The sequence below is a fragment of the Barbus barbus genome (assembly GCF_936440315.1).
Source record: "Barbus barbus genome assembly, chromosome: 20".
NCBI classification, from domain to species: domain Eukaryota; kingdom Metazoa; phylum Chordata; class Actinopteri; order Cypriniformes; family Cyprinidae; genus Barbus; species Barbus barbus.
Window position 1 is genome coordinate 29,570,644 of NC_136748.1, and position 14,770 is coordinate 29,585,413.

The 14,770-nt window shown below is 35.7% G+C and overlaps 1 protein-coding gene across 1 annotated transcript; it reads left to right on the forward strand.

Moving 5' to 3' along the window:
• Positions 1-12,930: 12,930 nt before the first annotated feature.
• On the forward strand, positions 12,931-14,356 carry LOC306886423 (B2 bradykinin receptor-like). Its single transcript, XM_079443514.1, has one exon. It carries the CDS (start codon positions 12,939-12,941, stop codon positions 14,007-14,009), a length of 1,071 nt encoding a protein of 356 aa, XP_079299640.1. The 5' UTR covers positions 12,931-12,938; the 3' UTR covers positions 14,010-14,356.
• The last annotated feature ends 414 nt before the right edge of the window (positions 14,357-14,770 follow it).

The window sequence follows — 14,770 nt, forward strand, 5'->3', positions numbered from 1 at the left end:
CTCTAATTAAGGACACTAACAGACTCTTAAGGATATGCAAATAAAGAGTTACTGTAGGGAATATGCTCATTGTTCAGTTTGAACAGGCACAATATGAACTCAAGTGACTTAAATTCATCCTTTATTTCTGAAGACACTGATTTATAATGGATTGTGTTCAGACAGGCATACAGACTACTGTACAGTAAAACTGTAAGACACAATGTGCATGAAACTCCCCCATTATATTTTCCTCTTACAAGGTTTTTGTGCTTTTATTTGTAAAGCCTGTCTGACGCTATTCATGGCCTTTTTTCTTAAGCTCTCGACAAACATGACCAGATCATAAAAAGTGTAGAAAGTTAACGCTCAGTTTGTGTATAATATATTGTTCAAAACCACAGTTGAATGAATATGTTTCTGTAGCTTTTTGGGTGAAAAGTGAACAACTATTAAAAGCTTAACAACCAGCATCCCTCTGGTTTCCCTGTCGCCTAATTCTTATCTCACAGATGATTACGGCTGTATCAGCGTCAGTGATGAATTCAGTCCTCAGCTGGATGAAATATTAACCTGATATCCTCATAATGAGCCCATATGATGATGTGTTCCTATTTAACAAGCTCTATTTATACACAGTATTGTCAGCTCAATCAATCTAAAGTCAATCAGAAGCTCTCAGGTTTCTCAGAATACATGATATCACTTCCCATATGCATTGTGGATCAACATAAACGTTAAACCTCCCAGAATGCATCAGTGCTGGCAGTTCTACATGTTAAAGGAATAGTTCACCCAAAAATTTATATTTGCTGAAAATGTACTCCCACTCAGGATATCCAAGATGTAGTTCAAAGTTTGTTTCTTCATCAGATTTGGAGAAATGTGTCATTGCATAAGTGTCTCAGCAATGGATGCTCTGCAGTGAATGGGTGCCGTCAGAATAAAAGTCCAAACATCTGATAAAAATATCACAATAATCCACACCCCACTCCAGTACATCAGTTAATATCTGGAGAAGACAAAAGCCATTATTAAGACAAAGTATTCAAAATAATTATAAATTTCTAATGAAGATGTTACAGATTTAACATTGTACTGTATGAGCTGTGCCTTACAACACTTATGTGAGCCAGCAGGGGGCGCTGATGCTTAAAGAGTTCACTTTAACCAACATAACCTGAAGTCTATAGTATAATATTGATTGGTAATGACAATAATAATAACTATGATTCACAATAAAAATGGTAAATGATGATAATAACTACTGCAAACAAATCCTGAATTAAGGTTCTTCTAATAACAGTGATGACGATTTACTGAATGAACAGAAATCACTTCAAAGAATAGTTCATCCAGTAATAAAACAGCCATTAGTTAAATATAATAACATTATTTGCATATGATACTTCACTCTCAGAAAAACTGTACAAAACTGGGGCCTTTGAAAAGGTACTAATATGTACAAGTTTATGTACTTTATATTGAAGTACTGTACAGTTTAGGACTAAATCAGGTACAAGGATGAGTCTTGTAGTTTTTTCCAGAGTGTTCGTGTGAGTAGATGAGAATAAATAATGACAGTGTCTTCATTTTTGGGTGAACTGTTCCTTGTGTAAATCGTGAGCTGAAGTTTTCCATCATGTCACAGGAGAGTGTGTTTATCTTCACTTATATAACGTGATGAGTGTGTCTGTAAACTGACGTGACATTATAACCATCACAAACACTTCCTGACACGACCATATGCAGCTTCCTAAATCAGCAGAGAACAGCCATTACAACATCTGAACCGCTCACAGACACTCAAAAGAGATTCCCTAATGAAGATGGTGCTTCAGAGATCACAACACAACTGCCATACGGCTCCACAACAACCAAAAACATGCTGTCTGAAATAAATAAATAACCTCATTCTGAGAAAACTAGGAAACATGGCACAAAATAGTTATAAATAATAAAAAAAACAAGAACGGGGGTTTTAATGTAGTAATGTATATAGTTTTTTTAAGTGTGGTTGTACCTATGCATTACCATGTCCAAAACATAATAAAATAGATAAAACCAAAATCAACACTTGTTCCTCCAACACTAGCATTCTCAATTCTATATTCTATTCTATTTCTATGTACTTGTTTTCTTTTTCTTTTTAAAGAGGTCATGTGACACAATTCCTTTCTCTTTGGAGTGTTAAAGCTGTTTGTGCATAGATAAGGTCTATTAAAGTTTGCAAAGATTAAAGTCTCAAACCCAAAGTGATATTCTTTCTATAAGACTGAACCATGCCTTCCTAAAACACCTCATTTTAACACGCCTCCACACATCTACGTTACGATGTGGAAAGATTTGCATAACAAGAAGGCATAACTTTTATTCTCGCTGTAGTATTGTTGTCGTGGAGACGCTGTGTGTTTCCAAATATGCTAAGGTGCGTAATATTTCCGTCATATGCTTGAGGTATTCGGCCAATCACAACGCACTAGATAGCTGGCCAATCAGAGCACACCTCGCTTTACCATCTAACCCTAGCTCCCTCATTCTATTTCTATTCTTTCTAGTTTTCATTCTTATTATTTATGATGATTAAAAATGTCACTTTGGATAAAAGCATCTGCTAAATGAATAAATATAAAAACAATTTGAAATACCATGGTAGGATGTAAAAAACACAAACCAACATGGTATTACAATTCTTTCACCATCCAGTGAGTGAGTGAGTGAATGAATGAATGGAGACTTCTGAGCAAAGAAGAAAAAATAGCACACAATATTGTTTGAGGTATTGTTCAGAACCGAATGGAGCATTTTATTTTTAAACTGTGGTTTTAAAAAACACTTAGTTTAACTTTTGCATTGCCATGCAACGTCAAAAAATAAAATAATAAATAAACACCCTGGTAACATATTTTAAAATCAGGGTTAGACCCTGGAAGACGTCCAAACAGCACTGCATAATTAGAGTTTTACTGGCAGAAAGCAGTTACGTTCAAGAGCGTTTCCTTCACGAAGGTCATTTGAGTGCGCTGTGGAAACTTCTGTGTTCTCTGGTTTGGTTCAGTGTGGTGCGTCTGGAGCGCCGGCAGAGCTTTACTGAGTTAGACAGACAGCATTAGAAATCAGTACTAGCTTAAGATGACTCCATGCCGTCCAGACATGAGCATGAGCACGTTCAGCCGGCACACATGTTTCTGGACTTTAAATGTGACTGTGGTTTTGGGTGCTGGGTGAAGTGGGGAACGACTCTGAAAACTAGGCAAATTGGAGCCAATAAACTTATGGTTTCTTTTCACTGGATGATATTCAAATTCTGCATGCATTTTAGTTTAAATTGGCTTTTTTTCCCCGTATTATGAAAAGCAGATTGTAATTTTGATGAATTAGCATTTTTGCTGTAGCACTTTAGTGCTATTTTAGTATCACTGATACACTATTATAGTTTTTGACTTAATTGAATTTTTTAAAGATATTAATTTTGTTTTGTTTATTTACATTTTTTAAGTATAAAGTTTTTCACTTCGTTAAAGTGAAAAATTTGATCAAGATAATTTTTTTGGCCATATTGCCCAGCCCTATCTAAACTAAACATTTCAAAACCTGTAATACAAAAAAAGTTAGCAATGTTTTAATGTATTTTTTTTAATGTAATCAATCAACTGGAGAAGTATGGTGATATATTAGATACAATTTTTACCTTTTTTATGTTTTAACACATTTGGTATGTGTCAAGTTTTTAAAGTCTGAGTAGTGAAAGTGACCCATCAGTCCCTAGTGATCCAATGGGGTGTTTACTCATCAACAAAACACCTCAGAATTCCCATCGGATGTAATGAAATTGTCATTTGAACACAACATTTGAACATTTACACAACATGTTGACTGTGATTTAAGCTTGAAAATATGATTTGGAACTCTGTAAATCATTTCCATCTGCTCAAGTTTCCAAACATGTCCAGTATTTCCCGGACTCTCTTCACTTATTGCTTTTGATGAAACTCCGCATCTCAGAGGGTCATCGATATTGGCTCAATATATTGCAATGATATCAAACAAAACAAAGAAAGAAATCTGGTTGCGTTTGCTTTCTTTACACAAAGAAAAAAGGTCTTCACAATCTTTCAATCAAAATGCAACAACTCGCTTTCCTTTTCATTCAACATCATGATCCCTTTTAGCTTTTTAATACTGTTTCTGATCTCATTTCATGCTAAACTTGCTCCATCTGACATTCTAGTAAGTACCAGCCTATTTCATGAATCAACCGATTCCCAATGAACGGGCCTGGACCTGCACTTTCTTCTCATTGAACATTCTTTTTTGACTCATAAATAAATCAGACTATGCAAGAAAAATTGTTTTTGAACCGCATTTCAATTTGACTAAGTGTCTTTCTCAAGGGAGCGATGCTGAATCTACAGACCAGAACTGAATCCTCTGAACCACATAATTTCACCCAGACATTGTCCTATTATCAGAAAAAAATCGGACACATGCACCATTCAGAATTCTGCAGTATATAATATGCATCCAAAACATGCTATTTTTGCATGTGTGGCACATTGGGATGATCTAAACTACTGGTCAGGAATTGGGAACAATTCAGATTTTATTTATTTATTTATTTTTAATTTAAGATGTTTCTTCTGCTCACCAAAAAATACAGTTCAACCGTAAAATTGTAAAATATTATTCCAATTTAAAATAACTTTTCTATACGAATATACAGTTGTGGTCAGAATTATTGGGACCCTTGGTAAATATGATCAAAGAAGACTGTGAAAATTAACCTGCTTTGTTAATCCTTTTGATCTTTTATTTAAACAATTCACAAAAATCTAACCTTTCATTGGATAATAAGAATTTAAAATGGGGGGAAATATCATTATGAAATAAATGTTTTTCTCAAACACCCGTTGGACACAATTATTGGCACCCCTAGAAATTCTTAAGAGTAAAATATCTCTGAAGTATACTCCCATTCATATTCACAATTTTGAGCACTCCAGGGTGATTATGAACATGAAATTATCCAGCCATGGCTTCCTGTTTCACAGAAATATAAATAGGAGGGAAAACAAAGCCCAAATTCCCTTAATCATCCATCGTAATGAGAAAAACTAAAGAATATATTTCTGATGTGCAGCAAAAGATAATTGAGCTTCACAAATTAGTGAAGTGGCTTTAAGAAAAGAGCTAGAGCAGTGAAAATCCCCATTTCCACCATCAGGGCAATAATTAAGAATTTCCAATCAACAGAAAATGTAATGAAAATGCCTGGAAGAGGATGTGTGTCTATATCGTCCTGATGCACGGTGAGAAGGAGAGTTTGAGTGGCTAAAGACTCTTCAAGGACCACAGCTGGAGAATTGCAGAAAATAGTTGAGTCTCGGGGTCAGAAAACCTTAAAAAATAATTGTCAAACAGCCCCTACATCACCACATGTTGTTTGGGAGGATCTCAAGACAAATTCTCCTAGCTCATCCAAAAACAAACTCCAGCATATTCAGTTATCAGACAGGACTGGCACTTCAAATGGGACTGACTTCTATGGTCAGGTGAAACTAAAATATGAGCTATTTAGCAGCAAACACTCAAGATGGGTTTGGTGAACACAGGGATAAAAAGTACCCCATGTGTACAATGAAATATACTGCTGTATTTGTGATGTTGTGGGCCTATATTTCTGCTGGAGGTCCTGGACATCTTGTTTAGACACATGGCATCATGGATTCTATCAAATACCAACAGATAAAAAATCAATAAGTGACTGATTCTATTAGAAATCTTATAATGGGCCATGTTTGGATCTTCCAACCGTACAATAATCCAAACACAAACCTCAAAAACAACACAAAAATGGGTCACTGAGCACAAAACCAAGCTTCTGCTGGCCATTCCAGTCCTCTGACCTGAACCCTGTAGAAAATGAGTGAGGTGAACTGAAGAGAAGAAGCACCGTCATGGAGCTGTGAATCTGAAGGGTCTGGAGTGATTCTGGATGAAGGAATGGTCTCTGATCTCTTGTCAGGTGTTCTCTAACCTCATCAGGCATTATAGGAGAAAATTTAGAGCTGTTAAACTGGCAAATGGAGGTTTCAAAAAGTATTGAATAAAAAGGTGCCAATAATTGTGTCCAACGTGTGTTTGAGAAAAACATTTATTTCATAATGATATTTCCCCCCATTTTAAATTCTTGTTATCCAATGAAAGGTTAGCTTTTTGTGATTTTTTTAAATAAAAGATCAAAAGGATTAACAAAGCAGGTTAATTTTCACAGTCTTCTTTGATCATATTTACCAAGGGTTCCAATAATTCTGACCACAACTGTATGTTAAAATATAATTTATTCCTGTGATCAAATCTGTATTTTCAGCATCATTACTCCAGTCTTCAGTCACATGATCCTTTAGAAATGAGTATAATATGCTGATTTGCTGCTCGAAACATTTCTGATTATTATCAATGTTGAAAACAGTTGTTCTGGTGCACATTTTTATGGAAATTAATATACTATTATTTAGCAAGGATGCACTGAAGTGATTGAAAGAGAAGTGACTGTAAAGACATTTTTAATGTTACAAAACTTTTGAACTGTCTATTTATTGCTCAAACTGCCAAAACAGTTTTGTTCAAAATCGGATAAAAATGCCAAACTTCTTGTCCTCACTTGACATCAGTTTTCAGTGTTTATCACTGCATAATATATTATTTTAAAAATATAGTACACAGTGTATACACAGTATGCCCTTTCTGAACATAGCAAATCAAATACAGTAATGTGCATAATGATAATGAGCCCTTATCAGAGATCCATTAGCATTAGTGTGATTTACATTAGTAACGTCTGACAGCTGCATATCCTCAACAGAGCAATAACTGTAAGTGTTCAGTAAGTGCTAAATGACACTCTTATTTGGGGCTATAAGACACTTTTGAGAAGTGATTTTAATCTTGAGGTCTGTAAACGCACAGCTCAGCCTTAATAATGGCTTTGTGGTGTCCACTTGCCTCCACTGGGATTTTTAAATGGAAACAGCATTGGAATTGCACCACACAAACTCTTCCCATCAGAGCTGAGCTTTCATCATGAAGACAATAAAGTTCAGAACATCTCTATATATATATATATATATATATATATATATATATATATATATATATATATATATATATATATACATACACACACACGACTAAAGTGACACATGACCGGATAACATTGAATTAATTTTCTGTTAATGTTACTTGATGAATGTTATTCAAAATTGAGGAATTTTGAGGAATCTGCGAATGTTCCGTTAGCCAGAAAAGACAATCAGCTTTATTGTGCTTGTCTGTTATCATCAAGAAAATAAAGAAACATTTTTACATGCTCTTCAGTAGGTTGTGGGTGGTTGCTAGGGTGTTGCTATGCTGTAAGATTTTTTTCCCCTAAGAAATTGCAAGTCAATTTCACAATTAGTTACAAAGAAACAGCAAGTAACATTTTATTGAACAGAAAATTATGAAGTAGAAAGACTGAAATGGTATTGTATTGTAAAACTTACTCCATTAATGTCAATAAACTTAAAAAAATAATTACAGTGTAAAATACCTGTGTTACTGCCAGGCAAAAATTGTCAGAAAAAAGCCTGATCACATTTTAAAGATGAAGTTTAATACTTATTAGAGTCCCTGACTCTAAAAGAGATGTTTACCTCAGTTTTGAACAGCAAAAGTAAAATCAGCAAACAATGCAAAAACAGAAGATTAGTTTCTGGCAAAGATTCATCACTTGAAAATCTAAATTTTCTATTTTCACCTCCATAATGATGTAAGCAGCAGCTGGGATGTCAGTGGGTTTATAAACACACTTTCACAAGGTCATGACTTTATTTCTCTGATTCAGAGCATTAAAATGGACAAATAAACCAAGCCAAGCAAGATTTAAACCCAATAAAGAAAGACTTGAGGGGTCACAAACACCCCTGGACTCTCATATCTGTCTGGATATTGACCAATAAAGGGAAACCTGCTGTATTATTTATTTCAATCCAGACAGCTGCTTTGAGTTTTCCCGTAAAAACAGAAGGGAAAGGCCGGAGGGTGGAGACCAGGTCTGACATCAGAGTAATGTGGATCTCCCACTCATTTAAAAAGCAGGCCATGCCGTGAGCTCACTAAAGCACGGCACACAGGAAAACTGCACATCCGCGGGAGAAACCACACATCTGGATTCACTTTTTTGGAAGAGTGAGGTACGTACAGCACTATTTCAATGACAAAACCGTGTAGAGCTGATGTCTGCCAAACAATGGATCATTTTACCTCCTGTGAGCATTAGATGTGTCCACTGCACTGGATAACTTGCATTCTTCTTCTTTGATTTTAATCAGATCAAATGATTAAGAGCCAAAAACTATTACAACATTTGTTCTAAGGAATGTCCTGAAACAACATGTTCTGTTTCTACCGAAGTAGAAGAACATGGGGGGAAAGCAAAAAGAAAAGCTAAAGAGAAAGGCAGTTTTAGCATTTTTAATTCACTTTGAAACTGCATTACATATTTGGCAGATTTTGTAATAACTTAAACAAAATGTACATTATTGTCAGGTTTATTTGTATCGATCTAAATGCCTGAAAAGATAAATGTGTCAGCTGTTAATATTGTTTCATGTTTCTTTATCGCTTTTCAAATACATTTTGTGATATATTTGCATTATGCAAATCAACAATGAAGTGATAAATAATGAGATATATACAGTATGTTTTGCTAACAATACCAATGTAAAGTGCTAAAGCGGCTAGTTGTTTCTATGGTTACATCAATAGTGAGCATGACTTTGTGAGCATCAATTCAAATGGACATATGCACACTGACTAACTACTGATGTATTTACTACATTAGTAAATGTGCATTAAATTGATCAAAAGGGACAGTAAAGACATTTATAATGTTACAAAAGATTTCTATTTCACATAAACGCTGTTCTTTTGAACTTTCTATTCATCAAAGAATCCTGAAATATCATGGTTTCCGCAAATATATTCATCAACACAACTGTTTTCAACATTGATAATAATCAGAAATGTTTATTGAGCAGTAAATCAGTATATTAGAATGATTTCTGAAGGATCATGTGACACTGAAGACTGGAATAATGATGCTGAAAATACAGCTGCAGATCACAGAAATAAATTAAACATTTACAATATATTAACATAGAAAACAGCTATTTTAAATTGTAATAATATTTCAATGTTTTTTGATCAAATAAATGCAGCCTTGGCGAGCAGAAGGGACTTTCAAAAACATAAAAAATCATACCGACCCCAAACGTCTGCATGGTTCTGTATATTAGTTCAAGCATTAATTAGCAGTTTCAGACAGTCCCATAATTCCCATCCTGAGATAAACAGACACAAATAAGACTTAGTGCTGGGGCCAGCTGCATAAACCTGTAGCATCTATGTTAAGATAGTCTTAGCTAAAGTGTAATCAGTCAATCAGTGAAAAAAAAAAAATAGATGACTAAACCTTTTATGCAACTGGCCCCTGGTTAACGGCGATTAGAAAGTCTGACTAAAAAGGTTCAAACTTCTGACTAACTGATCAGTGAAGCTATTAAAAAAAAAAAAAATTTGTAAGTTTGCTCATTTCCTTCCCCTGCTGTTTTTTCCAGCTAATCAGCAGCCTGACAGACAGTTTCCCTAATTACACTGGAAATATTATGCAACTACACAATGCTTTCATACCGTAGATGCCACTTCCAGGATTCCAGGAGTTACTCACCCACAAGCTGTTCCAAATCACGGCTTCATTTTTATGTGAAAACATAATATTTTGCTCCTTTCAATACATATGGCATATGGGTTTGAAACTGTCAGGGTTCTGTCACTTCGGTGTAGTTTATTCATGGTTTTGTGACGGAGCCCTGACACTCCCTTCTTGTCTTGTTTTCTGGTGAGCGTGCGGCTTCGAGTATGCTCAAGCTGCGCACTCTCTTGTCTGCGTGCTCTGTTTCATGTTGGGTCGTGGTGTTTGGATCCCGGCACTCCCGTCTTGTTCGGCCTCGGTTCTGGTTTCGTGTCAGGGTTCGGACACTCACGCTCCAGGTTTGTTCTCGCTGTGGGAGCGTGCGATTTCGAGTTCGCTCGGGCCGTGTGCTCCTCTGTCCTTTGTGTGTGTGTTTTGTTCGGCATGTGGTTCGGTTTCGGCCGCATGCTTTTTTCTCTTGTTTTGTCTTGTTCTGCTTGTGTTTTTTCACTGGATGCCTGCTTTCATGTTTGTCATATTTTGTGAACATGCAGCTTATGAGTCTCCTCATTAGCTGCATGTTCGTGTCCTGTTTTGCACATGACTAGTGATTTTATTTTGCTGGCCGTGTGCTTGTGTTTTAGTTTTGTGTGAGCACATGGCTTGTCTTGTTTGGTTCGATGTGCCATGTGCTCTCATGTCAATCGTCTTGACCCCACCCACCTTGTTTCCTGATTATTGGTTAATTTGCCCCACCTGTGTTTACTCGTTACCCTCCTCATTTGCTCCCTTTATTAGGTGCGTTCGACTTCATGCAGCACTTCGCAGACCGATCGGCGGCTGACTTGAAGCAGTGCATGCCAGTTAGAAAATTTGTCCGATTTGAAGCGACGCCGACGCTACGTCACTGTCACGTGTGGCATCAAAGTACCGCGAGAGCGTTACGAGAGCAGCCGGCTCACTCAGCCGGCGCAGTTTCTCCAGAGCGACTGCAGGAGCGCTGATGACGACACAGCTGTTTCACGATTGGCCAAATTCACCACATGACAACAATGACGTGTGTTTCTAACGTCTTCAAATCCAATACAGCTCACAAATCTTGTTTTTAGAGCAGTACAAGCTTTTTTACTGTAGTCGCAATGTTATATTGAGTCACGTTTATCATAAAACACTGATGAAAGCATACATACCCATTTTATTAGTATTTAAATAGTTTACGTTGAACTTTATTCTTGAGCAGATGGCACTGTATTAAGCAGTATATAAAAAGTGTTTCTGTTGCTCATGAAAACGTTTCTGAAACGTCTGTGTATTTGACAAATGTTGCATTTTATTCACTTCATCTTTGATAGAGTATGCAAACACCACGTGAGTGTCACTAACGGGAGCAGAAAGTGTCCAGCTTGACATATCCGTTTTCAACTCTGCCCCTGACTGCAAGCGGCTACTCTCGTTGATCGCCGTCTGTAGCCGTGCTTCAAGTCGAACGCACCTATAATCTCCTTGTGTTTGCAATCCTGTGCCGGTTCGTCGTCGATGTTGCCCCGCCCCGCCCCTGCTCACTGAGGCTGCATGTATTTGATTAAAAATACAGTAAAAACGGTCAAATAGTTCATTATTATTGCAATTTGAAATAACTGTTTTCTATGCGAGTAGATTTTAAAATGCAATTCATTCCAGTGATGTAGTCAAGAAACATTTCTGATTATTATCTATGTTTGAAACAGTTGTGCTGCCCAATATTTTTTGAAAACCATCAAAAATGACCATTCAAAAGCTGGGGGTAACACTTTTTATTGACGACAGCTAACATTACAAATGATTCTTTGTATGAAATATGAAGCACCACAACTGTTTTCAACATTGATAATAATCAGAAATGTTTCTTGAGCAGCAAATCAGTATATTAGAATGATTTCTGAAGGATCATGTGACACTGAAGACTGGAGTAATGATGCTTAAGTTGCTGGGGTATATTTGTAGCAATAGCCAAGAATACATTGTATGGGTCAATTTTTGATTTTTCTTTTATGCCAAAAATCATTCGTATATTAAGTAAAGATCATGTTCCATGAATATATTTAGTAAATTTCCTACAAAAAATATATCAAAACTTAATTCTTGATTAGCATTATGCATTGCTAAAAACTTCATTTGGACAACTTTAAAGGCGATTTTCTCAATATTTTGATTATTTCTCTAGTGAAAAATAAATACACTTAAATGTATTCGAAATGCATTTATTTCATGCTAAGTAAACTAAAAATACATTTTAATATGTACTTAATAAAATGACCTGCAATTGTACTTTTAGTATACTAAACTGGTAAACTTAAAGTCTGCTAAATTGGAACAACTAATGTTGTACTTAATTCACTTTAATTGTGCTGAAGTAGTGCTGAAGTTCAATTAAAGATATTCAAGTTTATTTGTATGATATGCTTAGTATATTTGATTGTGTTAAAGTGGAACTATTGCAAGTATACTTCACCTGTAAAAAGTGATAAATTGACTTAATTTAAAAAAATTTAGGAAACCCCTTGCCTTAAAATTATCAAGTAAACAATAATTAAAAAAAATTAAGTTAAGTGAATTGTCATGTTCACTTAACTTTTTTTTTTAAATGATTATTTACGTGATAATTTTAAGCCAACAGGTTTCCTCAATTTTTTTAAAGTTAAGTCAACTTATCACTTTTTACAGTGCAGGTTCACTTTAAATATTTAACATTTAAAAGACTGATATTATTTAAAGATCATACAATTCTCTTCAAAAGTGACATTAAAACACATTTTAGGCTTAATATTAAGAAATGCGCATTGTGCACAAATAGTACGCTAAATAAAGTTGAATTAATTTTTATAACAGTAAGTCTCGAGTTATCTGTCAGTAATTATGTTAATAGATTTTAACTATACTTAGCATGAATCAAATGTATTTTAGATTCCAGATTTTCAAATAGTTGTATCTCGGCCAAATATTGTCCGATTCTAACAGACCATACATCAATGGAAAGCTTATTTATTCAGATGTATAAATCACAATTTTGAAAAATTTACCCTTTTGACTGGTTTTGTGGTCCAGGGTCACAAATGGTTATTTTAAATTGTAATAATATTTCATTAAAAATAAAATAAATGCAGCCTTGGTGAGCAGAAGAGACTTTATTTAAAATGATTAAACTTAAACTGACACTGAACATCTCTCCACAGATATCCATAGAAACATGGAGCACGACATACAAGTAACAACATCATCCATCCTTTCCACAATCCCTACGAACGTCTCCGGGAACAACCTCACCAATGACACCCAGTGTCCGCATTGGGAAATGTGGGACTGGTTGTACGTCATGCAGCCTACTTTCATGTTCACCATCTGCGTGCTGGGAATCCTGGGAAACGTCTTCGTCCTGCTGGTCTTCGGCCTGCATAAGAAAGCGTGTACGGTGGCGGAAATCTACTTGGGGAACCTGGCGGCTGCTGACCTCCTGTTGGTCGTGTGTTTGCCATTCTGGGCCATCAACAGCATCGATGGGTTTAACTGGCGATTCGGCTTAATCATGTGCAAACTAGTCAACACAGGCATCAGAATGAACATGTTTTGCAGTATTTACTTACTAGTGTTGATAAGCGCCGACCGCTACATTGCACTGGCCCATGCATTGTCACGCGGTAGAATGAGGCGACCGCGGTGCGCCAAACTCAACTGCATCGCCGTCTGGGTTTTCGGATTAATCCTCAGCATCCCAACGCTTCATTTCCGGGACACTCAATTCATCCCGGAGCTGAACATCACGGCTTGTATTCTGAACTATCCAAACCCCAACATCGGCCTCATGTGCGACATTCTTCTCATCTTGCTGGGCTTCATCGTCCCATTTTTGGTGATCTCCTACTGCACGCTGAAGATCATCCGAGCTTTGCGCGAGCAGGTCATCGACCGCTTCAATGCGGAAAACACTGAAAGGAAAGCCACCGTCCTGGTGCTGGTGGTGCTGATGGTGTTTCTCTTGTGTTGGGTGCCGTTCCACCTCGTGACCCTCATGGATATCCTGATGCGCTTTGGCATCTTCAGCGGATGCGACTTTATAACTGCAGTGGACATCTCTAATCAGATATTCACCTACTTGGCTTTGAGCAACAGCGTGTTGAACCCGATACTCTACGTGATCGTAGGCAAGAACTTCAGGAAGAAGGTCAAAGAGCTGATGAAGCAACTTACAGAGAAAAAAAATGATTTCAGTTCTACAAGATCACAGCTCTCGTCAACCTTAAAAACCTTCACGACATTTTAAGAACGTTATTTACAAACTGTCCATAGGCACAAATTAAAATTATAATTTATAATGTTTGACGTACGCTAAAAATGAAGTTGTAAATATATTATTGATGTATGTTTTACAAGAAAATACTATTTCAGTCTTTCTATTTCAGATTTAATTCAATGTGTTACTTGCCATTTCTTTGTAATTATTTGCTAAATTTACTTGCAAAAATTTAGTGGAAATTGTTTGCATATATCCTACACAAAATATTAAGACCATTATGTATAAAATATCCGTAGGTGCAAATTAAAATGAAAATGTATGTTTAATATGTCCGTTTTGGTGTGATTTTGAAACGTTGTAAATAAAGCTTAATGTTTATGAAATGGCTATGTGGTGTTTTATGGAAAAGAAAGTTTTTGCATGTTAATGCTAAAAATCATTAAGCTCTGAAACTATAATATAATAATAGTAAAATACAGTCAAATCAGTGTTATTTTAGTATTACTGAGATACTATTATAGGTTTTTTTCTTCATTTTTATATTTTTTCCCTTTTTATTTTAAGTTAAAGTCTTATTCATTTCGTTTTGTGCTTTTGCTAATTTAATTACTGTTGTTGTTTATGGTTTTACTCATTTTTATTTACATTTTTAGTTTCAAGTAACACAAATGGTTTTCATTTTAGTTAACTTTAATACACCTGTGCCAAATTAAGTACAACTATTAAAAATCACATTTATACTTAGAACTCAAGGTTGCACAGATGTTTCTAAGTCATTTTGGAGAAAA